This window comes from Sinohyriopsis cumingii, chromosome 2, assembly GCF_028554795.1.
Source record: "Sinohyriopsis cumingii isolate HCF-2022 chromosome 2, ASM2855479v2, whole genome shotgun sequence".
Lineage (NCBI taxonomy): Eukaryota > Metazoa > Mollusca > Bivalvia > Unionida > Unionidae > Sinohyriopsis > Sinohyriopsis cumingii.
In genome coordinates this window covers 115,218,943-115,243,050 of record NC_142962.1, presented here as the reverse complement: position 1 = coordinate 115,243,050, position 24,108 = coordinate 115,218,943, and the positions used below count along the sequence as shown (strand labels likewise).

The 24,108-nt window shown below is 35.7% G+C and overlaps 1 protein-coding gene across 1 annotated transcript in view; it reads right to left on the bottom strand.

Moving 5' to 3' along the window:
* The window catches only part of LOC149805643 (serologically defined colon cancer antigen 8 homolog), a 74,628-nt gene that overhangs the window by 29,850 nt on the left and 20,670 nt on the right, over positions 1-24,108 (bottom strand). Inside the window, exons 5-10 of the mRNA XM_089950293.1 lie at positions 20,210-20,293; positions 19,533-19,597; positions 15,774-15,932; positions 9,284-9,422; positions 6,296-6,448; positions 4,302-4,436 (exon numbers count right to left, since the gene is read on the bottom strand). Coding sequence (XP_089806419.1) covers positions 4,302-4,436; positions 6,296-6,448; positions 9,284-9,422; positions 15,774-15,932; positions 19,533-19,597; positions 20,210-20,293 — 735 coding nt within the window. The remainder of the gene's footprint in view (positions 1-4,301; positions 4,437-6,295; positions 6,449-9,283; positions 9,423-15,773; positions 15,933-19,532; positions 19,598-20,209; positions 20,294-24,108) is intronic.

The following is a 24,108-nucleotide window of genomic DNA, read 5'->3' as shown; positions in this document are numbered from 1 at the left end:
GTGGGTCGGTGGTTGTTCTCGGGGTTTTCCCTGGCTCTTCCTCCACCATTAATACTGGCCGCCATGTATAGCCTATCGTGTGCTGAAAAATGGCGTTAAACCCCACAACAACAACAACTTTAGTCCCTTGCTAATTAATAGTTTTAGATTTTACAACAAAACTAAGTACATTTTACCTTTTGACAATAATACATGATTACAACTATTTAGATTGCAAGAAATAGAAGTTACAATTTTATTAAAAGTACTGGTACCAGTAAAACTAAAAAAGATGGCAAAAAAGAATCAAGATGAACAGATTAGAAGTGTAGTAAAGAATCCATATATCAGAATGACATCAAGTATTTTTTCATCAATTTCATCATTAGTTAATGACACTGCTTCAAAATGTTGTGTACTAGATAATAGAAATCCAATTTGTAATACAAATACCAAATGATGGCTTGAAACTAAGTGCAGAAAATATCACCATGATCAAAATATACATAGGAAGAACACAAACAGGAAAAAATTGTATCCATCTTGCTTTGAGTTTACACAGTTTTTCTCTTATATTTAATGTCATTTAATTTTTGCACATAGAGAGCATGTACTTCATTTGGTAATACATCTGCATGATATGAAAGTTTGTCTCGTTATTCTTTTGTTGCCATAGTGGTTCTGCCAACTAGAGATCTACAAACACGTAATTATGGTGTATGGGGATTCTCTGATGTTCCCTATGAGCATTAATCTGGTAATTGTTTCTGAATTTAATATGATCCTCCTCCTCTGTGTATGAATATTATTCTGTGCTGAGAACTCCTTTCATTGCCTGCTGTCTGAAACGCATATGCATAACTAGCTTGAACAAGTTACTGTTCTTTTTATGGTTGTGCAATTTTCAACATCTCACAGGTATGGCCCCATTGGTATTCTCTCTTGGATATCTCCGTTCCAAAAAGAAAAGTTTTCCAGAGGTCTCATTAGGATTTTAAACAGGAGTCCATGACTCCCATTTTGGTAAAAATAAGAGTCCCACCAACAAAAGTTGCAGTCCCCTTCCAGAAAACAATGCAAATTATAAGAACTATTGGTTGCCATTGAGTTTAATTTCTACATTCTTTATAAAACTGAAATAACTCTTGTTTGTCCATCAGTCTGAATTTTGTCAGTCCATGGAAGGTCTTATTTAAAACACTAAGCTATGCATCACACACTTTCTTACACTCGGCTACTGTCCCATCAAAACCATCAGTTCTAACAACTTTAGCACTCTCCTGAATCTTGTTACAATTTTCATCAGTTTGCCATTGAACCCCAAAATACTCATTCAAGTCTAAGTCTCAACATGTCATGATTCAGAGGTCATATGCACTGCTTACCTACTACACTCAGAAATGAAAACAGTAATGAAAAAAAGTTGTTTATTTGATGTACTGTTATAAATGACCACATGTACATATCTGGGTCTTTTTGCCTCTAAATTCAGGCACTGTAAATATCAGTAGATTTTCCCACCCAACTGCCAGTCGAAGCCTTTGATCTTGCTACCCAGCTATTGCAGCATGTTCCTTTGATGTACTCTTTGAGTCTTATAATGGTGACATGTACATGGGGGGGGGGGCCTTTCAGAAACTAAATTCTGTCATTGTAAATATTAGCACAGCTAATCGATCAACATATTTTTCCCAATAAGCAGATGGCTAAAGCAGGACTGGCAAGTCACTGAATTTTTTCACCCACCTATTACATGGGTACAGAGGACTCTCATCTAAGTGATTTTCTATGTCCCCAATAAAAAACATGGCATCCAAATACACGTGATTAAGCATTTTTGAGACTTGTGAATTTTCACTAACATGAACTCTACCAAAGATTCACTTCCTTGAATCAGTGCTTTGCTGCCTCTTATGCTAGATTTGTTCTCTTCCATAATGCTGTATTAGGGTTTTAAGTCCAACATTCCCATAGTCTGCTTGTTCAGACATGGGTATCTTGAATAAATGTAACTGGCATATTGTCCATTCAACACATACATCAAACTCGCACTCAACATCAATTTTGGGCTCAAAATCACACATTGGTATTTCCAGTGACATTTTCCCAATATCCAACAGACTGATGTACATGAAATTCATCATCATAGCTATCATCAGCCAGCATTTGCCGACTGAAAATGTCATCTGAAGACAAACCCTGTTGTAATTCAGCCATTCTGGTTTCCTGTGTGGCCCTTATTCGAAACATGCATTTGTAAAACTTCCATGATGAGAATAAGGTTAAAACTACCATAAATGCTTATTCCAGGGCCCAATGAACCAATCAAATTTAATTTAACAGCCATTCATGTCGAACCGAAGTATCCAGCTATTGTGTATTGGCATCATTTTCTGACCCAATGTTTTAGTCACATTAGATCACTAGGAGGGGGTTTGATGCAATTTTAAATATATATTCTTTTTTTCTTTCTGACAACCCCACCAGCAGTTTCTCATTTTGTTAACACAACCCACAACAGAAGTGATTTTCCTAACCAACCTTCCAATGTCAGAATCAAAACTGTTTGAAACATAAGCTCCTAAAGAGGTGTTTTTTAAGTGCTGTCCGGGGGGGGGGCAAATATGTTTTACTGGAACAGCCCTGAATGTTTTTCACGATGATTTTATCAATAACACAATAACATTCATTAATATAATAATGCTAAATGTATAAAATAAACAACTTAGGAAAGCACACATAAAAACAAAATCATGTGACACTGAGGTCTTAGCCAATGACTCAGAAAATACTTGAGGACAAATACGAGGAACATTTCTTGCAAACTTATTTTAAAAAAAATAAAAAATAAAACATGAAGTCAATAGTATGATCACTGATATCTTTCCCATTAATATTAAACATCCTACATCTGGGCATTAGAATAATGTAGTCACTGAACAAAGTTCATATTACTCTGTCTACACTACACTATTTACAAAGTCCAAAATATTTTAGAGTGAAATTTTCAGTTCTAACTTGTAGCTTGTCATCAAGCTGTTTTTCAAGAACTGTGTGTGTGTGATTTAGACTTTTAACGTAGCTTTAACAGTTTTTCAGTCATATCGCTATGATGTCTGCATTGTGGCAGTTTATAGTGATGTCTAGCATTGGGGCATCACGCCGCATACATGTAGCATGAAGTCCCACCCAGTCACATTTTCCTGACACCAGGCTGACCAGTCCTAACACTAACTTCTTAATGCTGAGCGCCTAGCGAGGCAGCTGTTAGTATCATTTTTAGAAGTCTTTGTTATGACTTGGTCAGGGTTTGAATTCATGACCTCCCACATTTTCAAGAGCTCTAAGTTTAGCAACTATGTCCTTTTCACTTTTCCTCAAATTATTTTGATGTCGTGATCAAGGAAATGATCCTATGGCTCTTCACTTTCAATGCATAGTCCTCAGCAGCAGCTGTCATTGTCTCAATGTCTTTTTCAGTACCTTCCTTTCTTTTTCACTCATCCCCATAAACCAAAAAAAGTAAAGATATTTGTTTTTTATATTACTGCTTATTTAAAAACAGTGCATGACTATTTTAAACTAATTCATATTAATATTTCTCTCGGCTGTATTCTATATTTTTAGATTTGTCGTGTTCATTGCAATTATCATCTGTCCTATTTCCATTCAATCCAAAATTATGAATATACAGTTTCTATTTTAAAACTTGAATCTCTGTATTCACAGACATACCTCTTCTGTCAAAGGCTTCTTGTTTTGCCTGTATTAAGCGTCATTAAAAGAGCTTGGTTTTTTCCAGCTGCATGTGACCAAGGAGCACTCTTTCCCATTCTGGCATAATATGCAATTTACAAAGCTCTCTGAGAAAGATCTCATAATCCAAACTTTATATTTTTCTTCATCTATCTACCAAAGTTGGAATCAGCAGCCAGCCATGTTGAAGTGAATGATTCAAATTTAAACCACTGCTACATCCGGGCTTCATGCAATGGGAAGTTCAAAATCTATGATTGCACTGTGGCCAGTTGTGGAAACATTTCCCTTCTGGCACAAAATTAGCAAGAGAGTTTTTTTGTGTTGTTTTTTTCTTCCAAAATTTTCTTTTTATTTAATTCTGTAAAACGAAAACTTTTTATTAATTCCGTCTGGTTTCATGAAAATCGAGGCTTTTCAAGGTACCAAGACAATATTTAGAATTTTCAAGGTGTTTTCAAGGCCTTGAGGGAACAATTCATTTTGCAAGGCTTTTCAAGGTCTCCTACAGACCCTGTTTAATGATAATGTTTAGAATAAAATGTACACTATTAAGAAATTGTTACCATAGAAACTTCCTTATCATATCTTCTGAGCTGAATTTTGACATCCTCTAACTCTGACATCATAGCTACTTTGTCTCGTGTCACTTTCTCCATCTGGTTTTGGGTGGCTGCAAGCTGATCTGTTAACTCTCGGATCTGTAATAAAAGATGCAAAGCATACAGAAACATGAAAGTCATCAAATTTTGCTTTTACTGGAACTTTACTGCAGCTAAATTAAATTCATTCTGTACTAGTTTCTAAGTATTATTTTTTCTTAATTTATATTAGTTTTATGGACAACTATGTCTGAACACCATCACAGCATACATGCCATCCCAGCGAGATGAATAAGCATAAGTTTTGCTAATATAAGTGGCAAAAAAATGTAATCTGAGCATAAAAAAGCATAACAAATAAATTACTAGTACTAGTATTAGTACCCCATCTTTGGTAAGGCTACAACATTGTAGCTAATATATAACATGTCATAATTACAGTACACTGTATGAAAAATATACTTTTTTTTGTTACTACTAACCTGGATCTGCAGGTCAAAATACCTGGCAAAACTGGGCAAAATCTACGTGGATTAGAACCAGAATACAAACACAAAACAAACTGACAAATTATTATTCAGATGCAACGCTCACTTTAATTAGTCTACATGTCTAACTTGAGCTGAATGGTTGTGAAGTCCATAAATTCTGCAATAAGCATGACAAGTGCTGTATTGCAACACTCTCATAATCTACTTTAAAGGGTTGAGTTGTCCTTTCTCGGATTAAACATGTTTTGAAGTTTAAAAAGACACATCTTCTCTAAGAATAAGTAAATCCATAAAACCCCATTTCACTTAATATCTGGCACCATTTTGTACAAAAGTACTAACTGGTCTGTAAAATTGATATCAATATTGACAAATTTTGACAAATATTTTTATTGTGAATTTGTTGCTTTTGTGGAGAAGCGATTTTTGTGGATTTTGTATTTGCTAGTAACCATGAATTTAGATACACAATGAATAATGATTCTTTCATTTAAACCAAGCATTCCTTTTCAGGATATAGTGTGATCATGCCATGGAATCAATCTAAACATTTTGAATCAGCAGATTTTTTTTTTTGCATACTAATTAGCACAAAGTTTTATTAATATATGACATACAAATATGCCACCATTGAAACCTGCTACATCATGCTGCTTCTCTCTAAAATAAGCTACTCTTTTTGCACATCTAGTGTCAGCTTGAAGTCACTCAAAACTGTGGTATGCATATAACAAATATGCCAGGTTGGCTAATAGATTTTTAACACTGATCACATCAATATTTCAGATCATTCCTGAATTAATATTTAATGTGGCAATAAACAATAGCCTATTAGATTAGATTAACATATCAAACATATCTAAAACAAACTCTTTACTCAAGAAAGACTATGTTCTGCCTCTTATCCTTTATGAATCATACCCCAACTTTTGTCTTCAAAAGTATTTACCTTGCTCAGTTACAATCTAGCTAAGGATTATTTAATTGTTCCAAACTTTAAAAATTTCAAAACAAGCCTTGTTCTGTTATTGCAAATGTTTTTAATTTGAAAAAATAGAGTCAACTATGGTGAGTGCGATGTTAAAGACATGCTTATTTTTTATAGATGGTGCAGCCTAATGTACATCGTAACTTGGTTGGGATGTGGATGCTCTCACTAGGAAAAAAAAGGGTCAGGATATCCATCCTTTATACAACATACAAGATAACAATCGTTATAAATGGTGAAATTAAAATAATGGGGATGAAACTAAATTGTAAAAATTCTATGATTCAGAAAAATGTAATGTAAGTAGAATTTGTTTGTTAATTATGCATTGTTAAGAAATTTTGGATCATGTGGACCCTTAGCAATGTAACAATACAAATATTACTAAAAGGTAAATTCTCCAACAATTGACAAGCAATCATCCCCAATCATCTGGCATTCAGATGCATGTACTGTATTTTACTTCCAATGTTGATCACCTTAGTGTTGAGTTCATGTACAATAGCTTTGTTTTCCTTCCGGACAGACTCCCTCTCCTCCTGAATCCGGATCTGGGCTTCATGGACATGAGTGTCGAACCTCTGCTTCATGTTGTTCAGCTCTTCTGCAAGCTGTTCCTTTTGAATCATGGCCTACATATCGAATAAAAAGTGAGATGGCTCTAAAATTCCTCTTACTGTTGGATCTATTAGCAAATTGATCCTAAAGAATTTTTATGTGTAATTCAACCTTACAATTTTTAACGATCAAATAGATGTCTTTTCTTGAATTCTTTCCATTTGAAACAAAACAGTATGTGCACATAAGATTCAATCTGCTGTAAGTCACATACCATTTCAAACTGAAAACATTATTTTATTTTATTTTGGAGAATTTTGTGCTTTTGTTTAAAAGACAAAGGTTACAAAAGTTTTTATTTTTATGGTCATTAGAACTAACTGACAATTGTCTAAAGCACAATGTTTGATTTGGCTGAGTCTGGCCACAAAATTGGCAAACAATCAAAGTGTATGTACAAGTATTTCTTATGGCTGTGCTGTATTTAATATTTGTCTTTTGCAATGCAAGTTGATAAGATATAATGATACAGTGTAAAATAATTAACATTTAATTTAAATCCAAAACAGGCATCTGTTCCATAAAAAGCTCAAATTTTGCTCGATTTCTGCAAAATGAAATCAAGCTGCGTTTTTTTTAGACCTGTTATATGTCTGTCATGTATAGACCTACACCACAGAATCACCAAAATGTTATGTTATTCTTTAAACAAAACTGACATTCAAATGTTGATTGCAATTAGTATGGGCGACTGTATTTTTTCTTCATTTGCCGATTCCATTTTGTGGAATTCTTAATCATAATCAGTTGTAATATTTAGATGAGAATAGCTAAACATAAAAGAAGGAAAGAAAATCCATAAAGTGTGAGCTTCAATACTCTGTGGTAATTAGTATATATGCACAGTGTTCATTATTAATCATGCCTCAAGCAAGTTTTAGTATTTTAAATTTATGAAGTTCATAAAGATTCATAAAATGAGATGTGCTTTCAGGAGGATTTCAACTTTTCAACAATAATGAAGAATCGATTTAAATTAATATTAAATCGTATTTTTATTTAAAGTTACCAAATCTTATTCTCTCTTTCATTTTCAGTAATAACATTATTTTCAATATTTTATGCCTTTTCTTGTTTCTCTCTATCCTTTCTTAACTCACAACATAATGATTTAAGGTAGACAATGGAAATCAGAGCTACTGGATACCATATATATGTGTGTACTGAAACAATATAAAATGCTTTATCATTCTGCTTTGTAAAGAGTTAAAATAAAACAAATATGTATGAAAACTACTGTTTTAAAACAGATTAAAGAAATGAGGTTGATTTATCAACCAGATTTGTTGTTCTTTAGAAAAGAAGCACAAAACAGTAAAAAAATGGGGGAGGGGGCTTCCTTATAATATATGGCTAATTTTTACTTGAGTCTTTAAATTTATGCTTCAGGACAACGATGAAATCCCCAAATATTGGTACCCCATGAAATTTTTTGATACTACTGTAAAATGTACTAAGTTTCACAGAAATCCACTAAAATCTGCAAATGAGACTGAAGTCTGTCATACACTATATCCAGTTGTAAGTCACAATGGGCAATAACTCTAACAATGAGAATACCAATAACAGAACATTATATGCTACTAAATGATTAATAGTTTTCTGTGTAGAAACTAGTTGGGTACGGTTGACTTTGGAGATTACTGACAAATGTGTCTCCATGACCTCTATCCATGACAAGTTGTCTGGTGCAATAATACTGCCAAAGCCAAGGGCAAAGGTGAAGTGTGTGTGTTGTGTGTGTTGTTTTGAATTTTAACATAGCTTTAACAATTTTTCAGCCATATCACTACGATGTCTGCAGTGTGGCAGTTTATAGTGATGTCTAGCACTCGGGTATCATGGCTGCAGACACGTAGCATGATGGCCCACCCAGTCACATTATCCTCAGACCAGGCCAACCAGTCCTAACACTAACCTCCTAATGCTGAGCGCCTTGCGAGGCAGCTGTTAGAAGTCTTTGGTATGACTTAGTTGGGGTCTGAAAAAGCAAACACTCGTATCCAAGGCTCACCATAGAAGAACAGTTCTCAGAGAAGAAGGCAATAACAGATTGGTGCCTCACACATGACCCCACTGGGTGAGGCACAATTCTTCAGTAAATTTTACACTGTTTACCAAATGACAAAAGAAATGATGTAAGGCATGTAAGTGTAAAATGTTGATACATGACAAACAGTACACACTGGAAGAGCTATAATGATTGTTGCCAAAGAATCTATCTCCAAGTCAAGAGGAAATGTGTGGGCCCAAATATAAATCCCTGTGAATAGCCAGTCTGGAATTAAGAACTCATCAAGTAGTGCAAAGAATTAAGAATTTATCATGTAGTATATGGAATTAAGAAGTCATCCTGTAGTTGTGCAAGATTGTCTCTGCAGCATATAATAGCCAAGACAAAAGTTACCTGTGTCTGTTCAAGCTGGGCCTCCTCAACGAGCTCTATCCCTTTCTTCAAGACAAAAGTTACCTGCATCTGTTCAAAGCTGGGCCTCCTCAACGAGCTCTATCCCTTTCTTCAAGACAAAACTTACCTGTGTCTGTTCAAGCTGGGCCTCTTCAATGAGCTCTATCCCTTTCTTCAAGACAAAACTTACCTGTGTCTGTTCAAGCTGGGCCTCCTCAACGAGCTCTATCCCTTTCTTCAAGACAAAAGTTACCTGCATCTGTTCAAGCTGGGCCTCCTCAACGAGCTCTATCCCTTTCTTCAAGACAAAACTTACCTGTGTCTGTTCAAGCTGGGCCTCCTCAACGAGCTCTATCCCTTTCTTCAAGACAAAACTTACCTGTGTCTGTTCAAGCTGGGCCTCCTCAACGAGCTCTATCCCTTTCTTCAAGACAAAACTTACCTGTGTCTGTTCAAGCTGGGCCTCCTCAACAAGCTCTATCCCTTTCTTCATCTGCTCATAAGCTTCCTCTTCTCGAGATGACATTTCCTGGAGCTGAGACTTTAACCTGCCCACCATTTCCATCAGATCATCTCTCTCCCTAGTAAAAAATGTAAATAAAGTGGTTCCATTTTTTCTTCTTATGGGGATATCCAATTTCATGAATGTAATTATTGTTTTCAAAGCACAAAGTTAAAGTCCCAATGAAAAATAAGTCACATGTGATGCAGAAAGCCCCTGTTCTCCCTGTTTTCTTACCGATATATTCCAGCAGTCAATAAGGCTCAGTGATCTGATAATTCAACTTCATTACTGTAATCCAATAAAATGTTTCTAAATGTATTTGTCTTATTTCATATAGCATATAAGTATAAATAAGTTTAATTTGTTCAATACACATGCATCAATGCAGTATCCAGAAGCAGTTGGTTCCATACAAAGCCTTAATTTTATAGGTGAGATCAGTAAGGAGAGAGAGTAAATAAGAAACAGTGCTAAGTATTTAAGAATAAATAATATTGAAATTAAAATAAAGAATAATTTAATAACTTAGAGTAAAAAGATGGATTTTAATACTTACTTTTAATGGTCCTTCCATGAAGGGACAATGCTGTTAAAAGTACTTGCACTTAATTTATTTTAAAATTCTCTGAGATTCAAGTATTACCCATGCTTTTTTACCACCTGAATGAATTATCCACATAATGCATAGATCAATCCAAGCATTTATACCTGAAATTGGGTGAAGGGATATTTCTCATTTAAACTGAAATCCAAATGAAAGCTCATCTCAATTTATCCACACTACCGTCACTACAGTCCAAGATGCCAACCAATCTTATTGGTTCTTCAACTCTTTTATTCAAATTTAGTGAGATAAAAATAAGATCTAACTTCAGGGTAAATTGGACAAATTTTGCTTGACCTGTGTAGAGGTGTTACTAATGATCATTCTTATAAGTCAGTTTTTTTGTCAATTATGTTTCTCCAAGAGTACTTACATTGGGAGAAAAAAGCTCTTCCCTCACTCTTGCCCTCCTTTTCACATCTCTCTCTCTCCCTCTCTATCTATCTATCTATCTATATATATATATATATATATATATATATATATATATATATATATATATATATATATATAAGATAAAGGGAATTAACTCTTACTACCTACCATTAACACCCTAAGCTGAGAAATACATTGATGAGGAAGTTAGCATTTACAAGGTGGTGTGGGAAGTTTTAACAGTAATGTGATCAGGTTGGTAACCTCAGAGAAACATCATTCTTTACTAAACAACTTTCTCTGTTAAATGCATTCTTCATTCACGATAATATTGGGAGAACTGCTAATAAGAGAAACAAATGCATGGACATCCAACCTCTACCACTTCTATCCTTCAAGAAACAAAAAAATGACAAAAATCCCTGTAAGAAGATATAAACTGTTCTACTAACATAAAAGCAACATAACCACTGGTCATATAACATGTGACATAAAAATATGGGCAATATGTTTTCTTACCCAGAAAAAATTCCAGGCAAACCCTGCAAAACTGCTAGGCCAGCACTCACCAAGAGGTTGTGCTGGTGGTCATCTGGGCCAAAGTTAGTGGACCCACAAGATTTAATTCTTGTCTCTTTGATGGTTGATCTCAAAAACAGAAACTCAAGAAGGTTCACAGCGTATGCAAGTGAATGGCAATAATAAAGTCTCAGATCTCCACTCGGGAAACAAGGTTATTAATCTGGGTTATTCATGGAAAAAACTGGCCAAAAAATATGAGAAAACCGTATTATGATATAAAACTCCTCTATCATTATGCCTGAATGTGTTGGAGATCATGAAGCTGTGGCATTTAACAGTAACAAGAGCTAAGCTTTTTACACTACGCAGTTCTTACCCTCGATGAGTATGTGGTATCGTAATTCACATATGGATGTGAGAAAAACAAGACTGACAATAGTAAACAAAAATCCATACCAAGATGGAAGAATATGGGGAGCTGATGAGATCTGACTTTTCAAATTCATATGAAAACCCAGCTGAAAGAGATGGGAGAGGAAACTGTTCCTACCCATCACCAAAGATGACAGTAGCACGAGTGTCAACCATATGCACTGCAGTGACAACTGACAGGTGGACTTGAATAGGGTGATAAATCAGCTAGTCTTGGTATATACCCATGGGCTGATCCTGAGGCTAAATGGGAGGATACATAATTGATATATGGTTTCTTGGAAACCAAATCGAAGGAACTTGCATGAAGTCAAACTGATTGGGACTCAATATGTGTCAGATAGATCTCAAATTGTCCATTTTCACACTGGATTTGGGTACACAAAAAAAGCCTCAAACAGAATGCCTGAAAGTTTGGCTTTTGAACTCTATCACCTGCTTATCAAGTAGAGAGCAGATCTCCTGTCAAATTACTGCCTTCTCTAGATCCATCATGAAATACAAGATGAAACATGATGGGGCTGGATAAATGAAATCTTTAAAAAAATTAAAAATAAAGGAGTCTGGTACCCGTTTTCAGTAGAAAATTGGGATGGCATATCAATGGCCATTGTTGCGAAGCTTGGTGGAAAAAAAACCTTGTTTCATATTCCCTTTATTATACTATCACTAAAACTGCTGGGCTTGCAGCCCTTGGAAATTAAACTGAGGTTGAAACTGATACTGTTGGGTGGGATTTGGCAGCAAATGGAGGCAACTCTTTTGCTGATTTCTTCCACATATCACCAATTCAAGGTAGCTCAGCTGGTCGAGTACCAGACTCATAATCTGAGGGTATGGGGTTTTATATCTGCTCAGACCAACCTGGGTCAACTGCCTTGTGTCCTGTGCAAAGGCACTTACCTCCTACTTCCTGGTATGATATAACAAATGATGTTTACTAGTGTCATCATAACCGACAAAAACAACAGAAGAAGAAAAAATCTTCATATGGGTCACTGAACAGTGACGATTACCAAAGGGAAGTGAGAGCAAACCCAAAGAATGATGTGACTTCAGTGAATATGAGTAGAAAGGCACCTTGTCTCACCAGATCTAACTTGAATGAAGCTGCCAGAGGCATTAACCATGGAATGATGCACAATCCTGTTAATCACCATGGCAATTCATGTGATGGAGCATGCATGATTACAACCTGATATTTTGGCATGGGGATAAATCAAATGTAACACCAGGCCAAAAACTGCTTAAGTGACCACCATATTCCACACTAATTTGCATGTAGCATGACATATATGGCTGCCCACCTTATACAGCAATGAAGTTGACTGTTGCAGTGATTTTTTCCAAGTTTGAAAACTCAGCACTATAAGAGACTGACTGTTGAACCAGTGGGGTGAGGATATGCTGGTAAATGGCTCCCTGAAATAACAGCTTTTGAAGTGCGATGTGATGTGATGTGATTTTGATTTTTTACGTAGCTTTAACAATTTTTCAGTCATATTGCTATGATGTCTGCAATGTGGCAGTTTATAGTGATGTCTAGCACTGGGACATCATGCCGCAGACATGTAGCATTATGTCCCACCCTGTCACATTATCCTGACACCAGGCTGACCAGTCCTAACACTAACCACTTAATGCTGAACGCCAAGTGAGGCAGCTGTTAGTACCATTTTTGTAAGTCTCTGGTATGACTCAGTCTGGGATCGAACCCATGACCTCCCGCATCTGAGGCGGACGCTCTAACCACTAGGCCACTAGGATGCAAAGGTCCTGGATCTTGTGTGAAAAACTTTTGTATATCTCTTAATCTTTACTGACTGCAGTAGAAGATGGTAGGAGGTTTTTTTATTCTCATCTTCAAATTTTCTGATGGCATGAACTTATAGGCCTGGCTCACAGGTGTTGATGTTGGGATCTCTTAGTCTAATAAAATTTCTGCAAATCTTCAAAATAGTTACTCTCAAACAAAATGCAGTACATTCCATAAAGGGAACAGAAGCCAACTGATCAAGGTTCTCCCAACATGTACTGTAAGGACTGTTCTCATTGGTCTAGTACAGTGATTCCCAACATTTTTGGGCTGTGCCCCATAACAATATTTTTCTGAGCCTCATAACCTTGTTTCCACATTTTGACAAGTTCTGCTATACTAAAAATAAAATCCTGGAATCCATTTGCAACCCTCCAGAAGGTTCTTGTGACCCCGATTTGGGTCATGATCCAGGGGTTGGGTCTAGTGGATCAATCTCAGCAGCATGGACGACAAGGACATGTCACTAATCCATGTGCAGCACAGTTAGGTACTGAACATCAGGCCCCACAGATGAACTGGTGGCAAAGTAAGTGACATGGCTTGTTTTGTTGAAAGGATAGCTGGAAGTGTGGACAGAAAGAAAGCTGGAGGATCTGTCCAGTAGCTGGCTGGCTGGAATGCCTCAAAACAGATGGGGGGCCCCGAGTGGCTGAGTGGTCTAAAGCGCTCTCTGTTACGGATCACTGCCATCTCATCTCTGTCTGCGTGGGTTCAAGTCTAGGATTCGACCAATGTGGGTATGTGAGAAAGCTTGCCAGTAGCTTCTCATGGGTCGGTGGTTCTTCCCGGATTCTTCCTCCACCATTAATACTGGCCACCATACATAGCCTATCATGTGCTGAAAAATGGCATTAAACCCAACAATCAACAAACAACAAAACAGATGGATGAATCTGATGATCCCTGTAAGACTTCACATATAACAGTATAGTGGCTGCTATATGGCACTAATAGGCATTGCAACAGACCTTTAACTGCTAGTAGAAAGATAAGAATGGCTAGTACAGTAGTTGTACTGACTGGTCAACAACCACAGTGGTTGCATAGAACATGATTGGATGATAAAATATATCAAGGGGGGGCAGCATTATACCCTATGCACCCAAACTTACAGATCCAGTGGTCAAGCTCTGGCATGAGGAAGGATTTTTTTTGCCTAATGAGCTGTCGATTCTAGCAGTGTCTTAGGTGAGTGCATCATGGCATCTTTCAAGGATACACTGATGCTGCAATTCAAGCTGGCCGTATATAACTGTAGCTGTAGACAGGGCTGTAACATCTTAGATGGGAGGGATCTGGGAGAAGAGACCATTATAACATCCCTGACTGCTCTATAAACTGATGACATTTTAGGATCAGGCTCAAAATGTTGCTTTAACTTTATGTCTTTACTTTTGAAACTCTAAATGCTGAACTGTGGACCTCTGGACACTTAGTGTAGGCACTGGACAGTGAAGCAGATGAGCACAAAATTCTAGCAAGGACTACATCATGTATATCCCTGCTGACCCTAAATCTCTTATACTTCAAGTATTTGGTTGTCACTAACTGAATCGACAAGATTGACAAAAACAGTGGAAAATAACAACCCATAAGTGTTCACTATCTGAATAATGTAAAATAATTAATAGAGTACAAAATAATACAACCAACAACAAGCATCAATAAGACACTACCGGAGTACAAAGTCAGAAATCAAAGTCCACAATCTGACCATTTCATACAATTATTTATCAACATACAACTAAAATGATGCCAACATGTAACAAATACATTAATAATCAATACGATACAGACTTCATATAGATAAAGGAATAAAATTCGAGTTGATTTTCATGTGACATCTAACCACATCAAAATGGTAAACAGTTAAACATCATGTTGATGGTAAAATACGGATGGTAAGGGGAGGTAACCAGTAGGAGTTTGTTTATTTCATGGTATATAGATGGGAGAGAAAAGTTTCATTCTTCTAGGAGAGATAAATTTGTGAGGTAGTGGAATTTATGAGATAAACTGAACCCTTTTAATAATGTACCATTCAGGACTGACAAAATTTATTAAGCGTTCACCCCTCAGAATCCTGCCCTTGCTGCAATTAACAGGTGGGTTGGCCTCTGTTGTCCAATGATAAGGGTTGGTGAATTATTATATCCTGCCTGTGACTGGTGCTATAACACTGACAAATTCTGTTAACATAGACCAGACACTTGATGCAAATTTGAGATATATGGTAACAATTTATTAACAGTTTAGTTGAATAAGAAAACAAATTTGACAAACGACATTACCAGTTTCTCAATTTCTGCTACATACAGGAAAGAGACAAATGAATTAAGTGGATCTAGGATGAGATAGGCACTCAAAATGGAAGATGATATTTAGATTTGAGAACTTCTGTACAGTCAAAGGACTACATTGTAGACCACGTTATTCTGTAAAATTTTATGTATCAAAATTCACTACAGATTTCTTTTTAAACATATTTATTTTGCATACACAAAATTTTTGACAATGCCAAACTGACTGATGATGGCATAATGATGTAGTGGTGAATTAAAGAAAAAGCAAATAGATGAAAGAAAAACATCAAATTAATAATTTTACCTACTAGTAAAAAAAATATATCACATTTCAGACAGTGTAATATGTATGTTACACAAAAGCCTGTTTACTTGGTCAGTCTGTTGACAATCTGATTTTGCAAACTTCTCTGCCCTTCATTTATGTACAGATCAGGCAACAGGCCGTCTTCTCTGGTGGGTATGGCTTCATGCAGTCGAATCTGGTGTCTCATATCTTCCACTAACTGTTCATACTTCTGAATCTCTTCCCTAAAGAAGACAAGAAACAATATATATGCCATTAGTTTATGTAAGTTTTATTTATTTCATCATAATCATACAACATGTTGTAACATTAAATATATAAACAGCTAAGTTTAATTCAAACACTGTAAATCACTCATGCTATCATTACATATGCATCCATTCAGCACTCCATCTGCACTCATGCTATCATTTCATATGCATCCATTCAACACTCCATCTGCACTCATGCTATTATTACATATGTATTCATTGTGCACTCCATCTGCACTCATGCTATCATTACATATGTATTCATTGTGCACTCCATCTGCACTCATGCTATCATTACATATGTATTCATTGTGCACTCCATCTGCATTCATGCTATCATTACATATGTATTCATTGTGCACTCCATCTGCACTCAGGCTATTATTACAAATGTATTCATTGTGCACTCCATCTGCACTCATGCTATCATTACATATGTATTCATTCAACACTCCATCTGCACCCATGCTATCATTACATATGCATCCATTCAGCACTCCATCTGCACTCATCCTTTCATTAGGTATGCATCCATTCAGCACTCCATCTGCACTCATGCTATCATTACACATGCATCCATTCAACACTACATCTGCACTCATGCTATCATTACATATGTATTCAACACTCCATCTGCACTCATCCTTTCATTAGATATGCATCCATTCAACACTCCATCTGCACTCATGCTATCATTACTCATGCATCCATTCAACACTCCATCTGCACTCATCCTTTCATTAGATATGCATCCATTCAGCACTCCATCTACACTCATGCTATCATTACACATGCATCCATTCAGCACTCCATCTGCACTCATGCTATCATTACACATGCATCCATTCAACACTCCATCTGCACTCATGCTATCATTGCATATGCATCCATTTTGCAATATGTTTTCATTTCCCTAGAAAAATTCCCCATTAAAGATCCGTTAAATATTATTTATTCAAGTAACATTACGATCAAAGGCATCCTGGTATGACTTTGTTGAAAAGAATTCAAAATACTTTCTTAACCTGGAGAAGAGGAATTACAGTAACAAACTATTGAAGGAATAAATGTTAGATGATGTGAAAAGATTAAGAGATCAAAATGAAATATTGAATATAAAAAAAATTCTTTGAGAAACTTTATGAAAGCAAAATTAATAGTGATCTACAAATAAACACATAATTTTTTATGTATGATAATAAACATATAACAGCGGAGAAAAACTCACGTGAGGGCAAGCAGACCTTTCATGAATGGTTTAGCATTAAAAAGCATGAAACCAATCCAATTCCGATGAATTTACTGTTTTGGAAAGATGGGGTAGATTTATTATCGATCTCTAAACTTTGGATATAAAAGCAAAACCTTGTATGATTTTCAGACTCAGGGAATAATCACATTTATTCCAAATGAAGATAAAGAAAGAAGGTTTATAAAAAATTGGAGATCTATTTCATTATTAAATGTGCACTGCAATCAGAATATTGACAGCCTAAATAGCAAGAAGGTACTTTCCTCTATAATAAGTGATACTAAGAAAGATTTTTGAAAGGGAGATTTACTGGTGAAAACACTTATTTTATATGATTTTAAGAACTACCTTGATGAAACAAGAGTCTGCCCTCCTGTTATTGACTGATTTTGAAATAGCATTTGACTCTGTCAAATGAGACCTTTTGGAATGTGCTCTGAAATCTTGTAATTTAGGTGAATCTATTTGCCAGTGGTTCAGTGTATTCTGTAACAAGTCCAAAAACGTCATTATCAACAATGGTTACTTGTCTCAGTTATTTCGTCTAAAAAGCATGTGTCAACAAGGAGACCCCCCATTAGCTCTATACTTATTTATCATATGAATATAACTTCACTCCACTGAGCTCAGGAATAAGAGAAATATTACTGGTATTGTGTAAAACAAACAAAGAATTTACACTGGGTTTGTATGCCAACAATGCCATTTAACTGCTAGGTGTCTCTCCACAGTCTTTCAGATCTACCATTAGAACACTCAAAGAAATTTAACAGCAGTTTCTGGTCTACATTGTGATGTAACAAAATCTAAAACTATCTTCATAGGAAGGAACAAATAAAATATGCGCAGACATGCAAATAATTTGGCACATTTCATCCTTTCAACTTTTATGAAAAGAATTTCTCTTTGAACTTACATGATATGTTTGAGTTAAATAGGCAAAGAAGATAGAAGAAGTCAAAACACTTCTAGGTTGTTGGGAGAGGAGAAATCTGTCCCTTACTGAAAAAAGTCACTTTGATCAAGTCACTCACTATTCTCTACCAGTGGATTATGGAATAAATGTAGAAAGAATAATTGTATATATGAAACAACGTATGTACCTAGATTTAAGTAACATTTTTTAATGGTTTTGTAATGTGCATGCCAACAATATCCCACTCGCATTTCACACTTAAGAATAAGAACTATTAATCTATGCTACTTGAAATAACTCCATTTTTAAGACAAGAAGAACATTTTAATAATTAATGCTACTTTTAAATGAAGATATTAACTGCTTTAAGTTATATATGGCTTTCCTACTATGTACACATATACATACACATCTCACAAATATAGTTCCCTCTCTTGAAAGGCCATCCATCTTAAAAGGCCACTTTCCCGGTGCAGATGAGGTGGCCATATAAGAGGGGGACCACTGTATTTATTTTGTCGTCAATAGTTATGTCTTGACGGAAGACGAAGTGTTTCCATGGCAAAACAGAAGCCAATAAAGACCTTCATTGTGGGAACATCTACTGGCATCCAATTTGGTGACTTTGGTTGGGGTGGATATTTTCTATGCTCCTGTTCAGTGTAATGGTTGGTTTCATGTACATATCTTCTCCAAATGGCATCTTCCCAAAGTAACTCAAAGTAATGCTGTACATCAGCTGATGATTGTTGAATCAATCAATTTAAATTGTGGCTGCAGTCATAGTGAAAAATTATCTATGACCCATTCCTCTTAGAAGGCTTCAAAGTCCATTTCAATCTCTGAACAATGTCAAACAGTGCATTAAGTCATGCATCATCTCTTTTGTCAACTTCACGCAATTCTAATCCATTATTTAATTCATCATTATCACGAATCACAAAAATCATCATCCTCATTGTCACTACCCGCACTGTCAGGATCCATGTTTACATCTGAGTTGTCGTCCATTATTTTATTGATCGATTTTCAAGCAGGCAAAAACTATTCTAAATCACATTTTTGTAAAATCTCACTGCATAGGCATGTTTTAACTATTTAATTTTCCGGTGATGAAATTTCACAACTATCAGAAATGTATAACACATATTACTGCCGAGACAAGACACGTGTAGGATAAAATGGGATATTACGAGGCATAGTCAGGATAAAATGGAATACTACGACTGTAGGCATATTCAGGATAAAATCATATTCAGGATAAAATGAGGTATTATTACCGTTGGCATAATCTGGACAGAATGAGGTATTATGACCATAGGTGTATTCAGGATAAACTGGGTTAAAGAAAGATACATATTATTTAAGCAAATTCTACATGGTACACAAATTTAAAACTACCGACCTTTCATGCTTTAATTGCACCTCTAACCTCTCTGTTTTAGCTGCATGCAGTGTGCTTAATTTTTCCTGAAAAATATAATGTTCACAAATTTCTGTCAAAAGGATAACAAATAATAAACGATGTGGTGTTTAACCTGAATTAAAAAACAGATTAAAATGTTACTAGACTTCATGAAAAGTTTCATCACAAACACTTTCTGAAATATTTGCAACACTATGAGGAACTAATAAAAGACAACAAAAACAAGAAGGCCAGAGTCTGTATGTTGAGTTTAAAGCAAAACAACTTTTACTGAAACCTTTACAAACTGCTGACACTGATAATACTGTTGTCTGAAAAGTGACAGCTAAGTCTTACTCAAAATTGCTTCAAATTCTTCCTGTTTTCAATTCCATTTAAAATATTCTCAATTAGTATATGCCAACAGAACTATTAGGTAAGTTATCTGAAACTGCCTACAGATGTAAACATATTTGGACAATGAAAAGATTGACCCGCCCCCATATCTTTCAAATTTTGTCACAGTACAAAAGTATAAAAATTCTACATTTTATTCAAACTTTAAAAGTTATACAAGAAACTGAACAATCAGAGTCTATGTATGTGAACAAAATCCATGAATTAAAGATTTATCTTTTATCCAAGACTTTCAAGAGCATTCAGAAAAGTTCCCTCACTAGTTCTATCTGCCACTGTTTGAGATTTCCTCTTGTCACACTTGTATCCACATCTTCAAAGGACTTGGATAAATCGTCTCCAATCTGAAATAAAAGTGGGATTATTCAGATTTTTTTTATTGCTAAATTAGCTTGAATTACTTTACGGCTTGCAATGGTATTTCCTCTCCTCCCCATTTCAACCCTCTCTTCCTAAACATTATCTGTTATATGTGTCCTTCTGCTATTACCACATGTATTCAATATGCTTAGAAAGAAACTAAATATGTCACTGTAATAGCAATTATCTTTTATTTGAACTCTGCCCCCACCCAAGTTAAAAAATTTCCCTCTGGCAGATGTTGCCACATGGCAATCTGTGAATGAAGTTTGTGAATTCTGACTCACCCATTTAGGAGACAGACCTAAGAACAGAATGATGCTGATATCAGAATTTTTCTTTTTAAAGAGCAGGGATAAAAACAGTTGTGAAATTATTTTTGTGAGAGTGTTCAGGTCTGTACAGTATGTATTTGTCATACAAGGTTACGTCTGGAAAGTTTTGGGGTGCAGTACCTACAATGGTGTTGGAAATCTGACCCCAGGTTCAGAACAACAGGGATGAAAATAATGTGGCCAATCATTGCACAATTATTTCTAAATGAAGAGTGGACCATCCAATAACTGTCTGGTCATAGCTGCTAGAAAAAAAACTGGAAAATTGACAAAAAAAACTGAATCCCCTTATCCTAGTCAGCAATGGACCTCATTATTTTTCAGAGTATAAAAAAGACAATTAAATTATTTTATGCAAACATACAATAAATTAAACCAATGACTGATCTAATTTGTATTGTTCTTGCCATTTGGTTCATGCTAAATTGATGTTGCACCTCGTTCCAGAGCTGTACAGAGGTTGGACTTTTTACTCAGTCTGATCCCTATTTCTGACACAATGAGATTTTTGACTCTCAATCTTACACCCCTACTGGATAAAATGATGTGTATGTATCCTTGCCAGATATTTTTTTCCCTGAAAATTTAACGTGGCAATAAAATTTAATATAGAAACATTCAAAACAGATATAACATGTATAACATGTTGTGGTGGAAAAGAAAACTTTGATGTACCTAATTATTAAGTACACCAGAAAATATGTCATTTTGGTTTTTGTATTTGCTGCTCTATTAGCATCAGAATTATCATTCCCTGGTTAAATGATTTCATTGCAAACTATTTATTGAAATGACAATTATCTAAAACAGCATTTCACTCAATAACAGTAATTGATTCCACTCTCTGCTTTTAAAAATTCATTATAAGCAGAAAATAAGCTGATGTACTGCCTTGAGAATACCTAATTATGCAATTAAAAGGCATTTCTGATGAAGTCCCAAAACAAAATTCTTCCTAGTTGTCTAAGCTTCATATATTTTGTTCTCAAGTAATCATGTGCTGACACTCTGCAACAAAAACCATGAAGTGTGAGGGGCTGATGCAATGTCTGCAGTACAGACCATGGATTTTTCATTCATTTATTTTGCAACTGATAAGTTCAGGAGATAAGCTTTCACATTGCTCGTCTTGTGTTTTGAGGATATTTAGTGTTCCAACTAATGGGAAAACGTGATGACCAAGCATGCTAAGATGGTGACACATCTGCTAATTATACAACAAAGAAACAGTGTAGTAACAATGTAGCAAGCTCTTAACTTAACTCTTTCTTTCTTTCTATCTATGTCTCTCTCTCTCTATATATACACACATCTCCTTGTATAGACAAAGGGAAGCAACTCTTACACATTAGACAAAGGGAAGCAACTCTTACATGTTAACTCCCTTTTCTACCCACTAAGTGGTTGCTATAGTCTGCGAATGTACTAGTTTTCACATAAGTGAAACCTTAAAGGATGCTAACAACATGAAGAGGCATGGGATGGATTTTTCTGGAACTGGTTATGCAAGTATTATCAGAGAAACAATTTGCTAAAAATTTGCTGTCTCCATCGAATATGTTACCTAATCAAATTGAATTAGAAGAGTAGGTACTAGGAAGAAAAAATGCTGAGCATCCTACCTCTGTGTTGCCAAGTAGTTTACTCAGCTGAAATGATGATGTTCTTCCAGTATTAGTTAGCACAATGAGACAAGATTTATTTAAACACATACATGATCCCTGTGGGATTTCATACTTGATTATTCTCACCATCAAAAGTTTCCCAGGCAAATCCAACTAAAGTGGCAGATTCATGTCTTTCTCCAAGGTTGTGCTTTAATGAATAGTGAGTGGTCAATGTCTGTGCAGCTACCACTAACCCAAGGAGATTCAGTTCCCTCCTAGCAAGACAATACCAAAGCTAGAGAAGGAAGTGTGGATGTGCCATTCAACTAGCTTCATTATATCCTTAATTGAGACATTACATCGAAGGCAGAGATCATGAAGGTAGCTCTTCATCATTGTACCTGATCATGTGAGAGTTCAAGTACAGTAACTTAATACCTGCCCTTAGCCAAGTGGCCAACGCTTGATGGATTATGTCTTGCCTTCATGCCTCCAGCTTCAGCAACAATCTGTGTTTCAGGTAACATCTAAGGGTATGCACTGGGTCCTGCAGTTTAACTTCTTTGAACGGATTAATCAAGGAGAGGAAATGAAAAGTTATTGCTGGTTGACTAGTGAAGGCAACCTGTTATTAGAAAGGAAACCAAGTTGTGTCATTATAACAAATGAAATGTCAGAATTGATCTGCATGTAGTTCAGATCTATGGATATCACATGAACAGGGTAAAAAAACAAAACTTTTTTAAAGCTCAAAGGATTATTTTGATTTACACAGCACATCAGGTGTCTGCAGTCCACCTATTTCTATCACTTTAGCCTCAATATCTATTTCAAGCTTTTTAGTTTTTAGTTAAGCCTTTTCATTTCAAACTCCAGGAAATTTTATGACAAAAAGTCATTTTCCAGGAGGTTTCCAGGATATTTTTGTTAAATTCAAATTCCAGGTGGATTCAAGGACCTCCTTAAAAATCAGGAGGGTGCAGGAGCCATTCATGTAGCTCACTCACTCTGCATGTTGATGTTATCATAAATATCAATTCATGTATGATAGCTGCTTCAGTGATGGGAGAATATGGTGGCTCAAACTTAAATGTCTGAATATGTCCAAAATGGACCACAAGTATGAGATTACCTTGCTGAAGCCAAAACTGTCTCTTCCTTGAAGACTAAGCATGTTTGAGATCATGAAATAGTATCCCTTGAGTGTGACAGAGGCAAACCTTTTGTCTTCAAAGAGAAAGAGAGAATAAGTTTACTGTCAAGGAATGGGTGCTGAGAATGGTGTGATATCATGATGTGACGCCAGTCACTGACAGCATATTATTCCCTTTGTATGTCCTCAAAGTCGAAGATCTTCAGCTCCTGTGAGCTTCTCTCCACAACTGAAAATCCAAACTCCTTTTCAATCAGGACATCCCTGAAAGGAACCATGGCTGAAAGAAGAATTTCCTTTGACATGGATTGAATTGAGGCAATCTTGACTGTATTGTGGAGGTCACTATGACTTGTCATTCTACATCTGTTGCAATGTCACAGAATCATATAAATCCTTTTATTTATTAAGTACATGTACTCGGAATTTGTTTTTTGTGTACAACAATACTGAAGGGTGATTTATGTATATTGTACAATATTTTTAAATAGTGAGTTCGGTTCATCCTATGCCGCACGTGCAAAGTGCTTTCAGTGGGAAAAACTGGATGCTTCAAGCGCACAGACAATGTATGATGACTTTGTCTGTATATAAATGCCTCATTGTAAGATTAAATCTTCACATTATGGAACTTCTTTTCAGTGAGCAGTCTACTTTAAGGACTTGCACATCTTCAGCTATTGTACTACCACGTTTATTGTTGT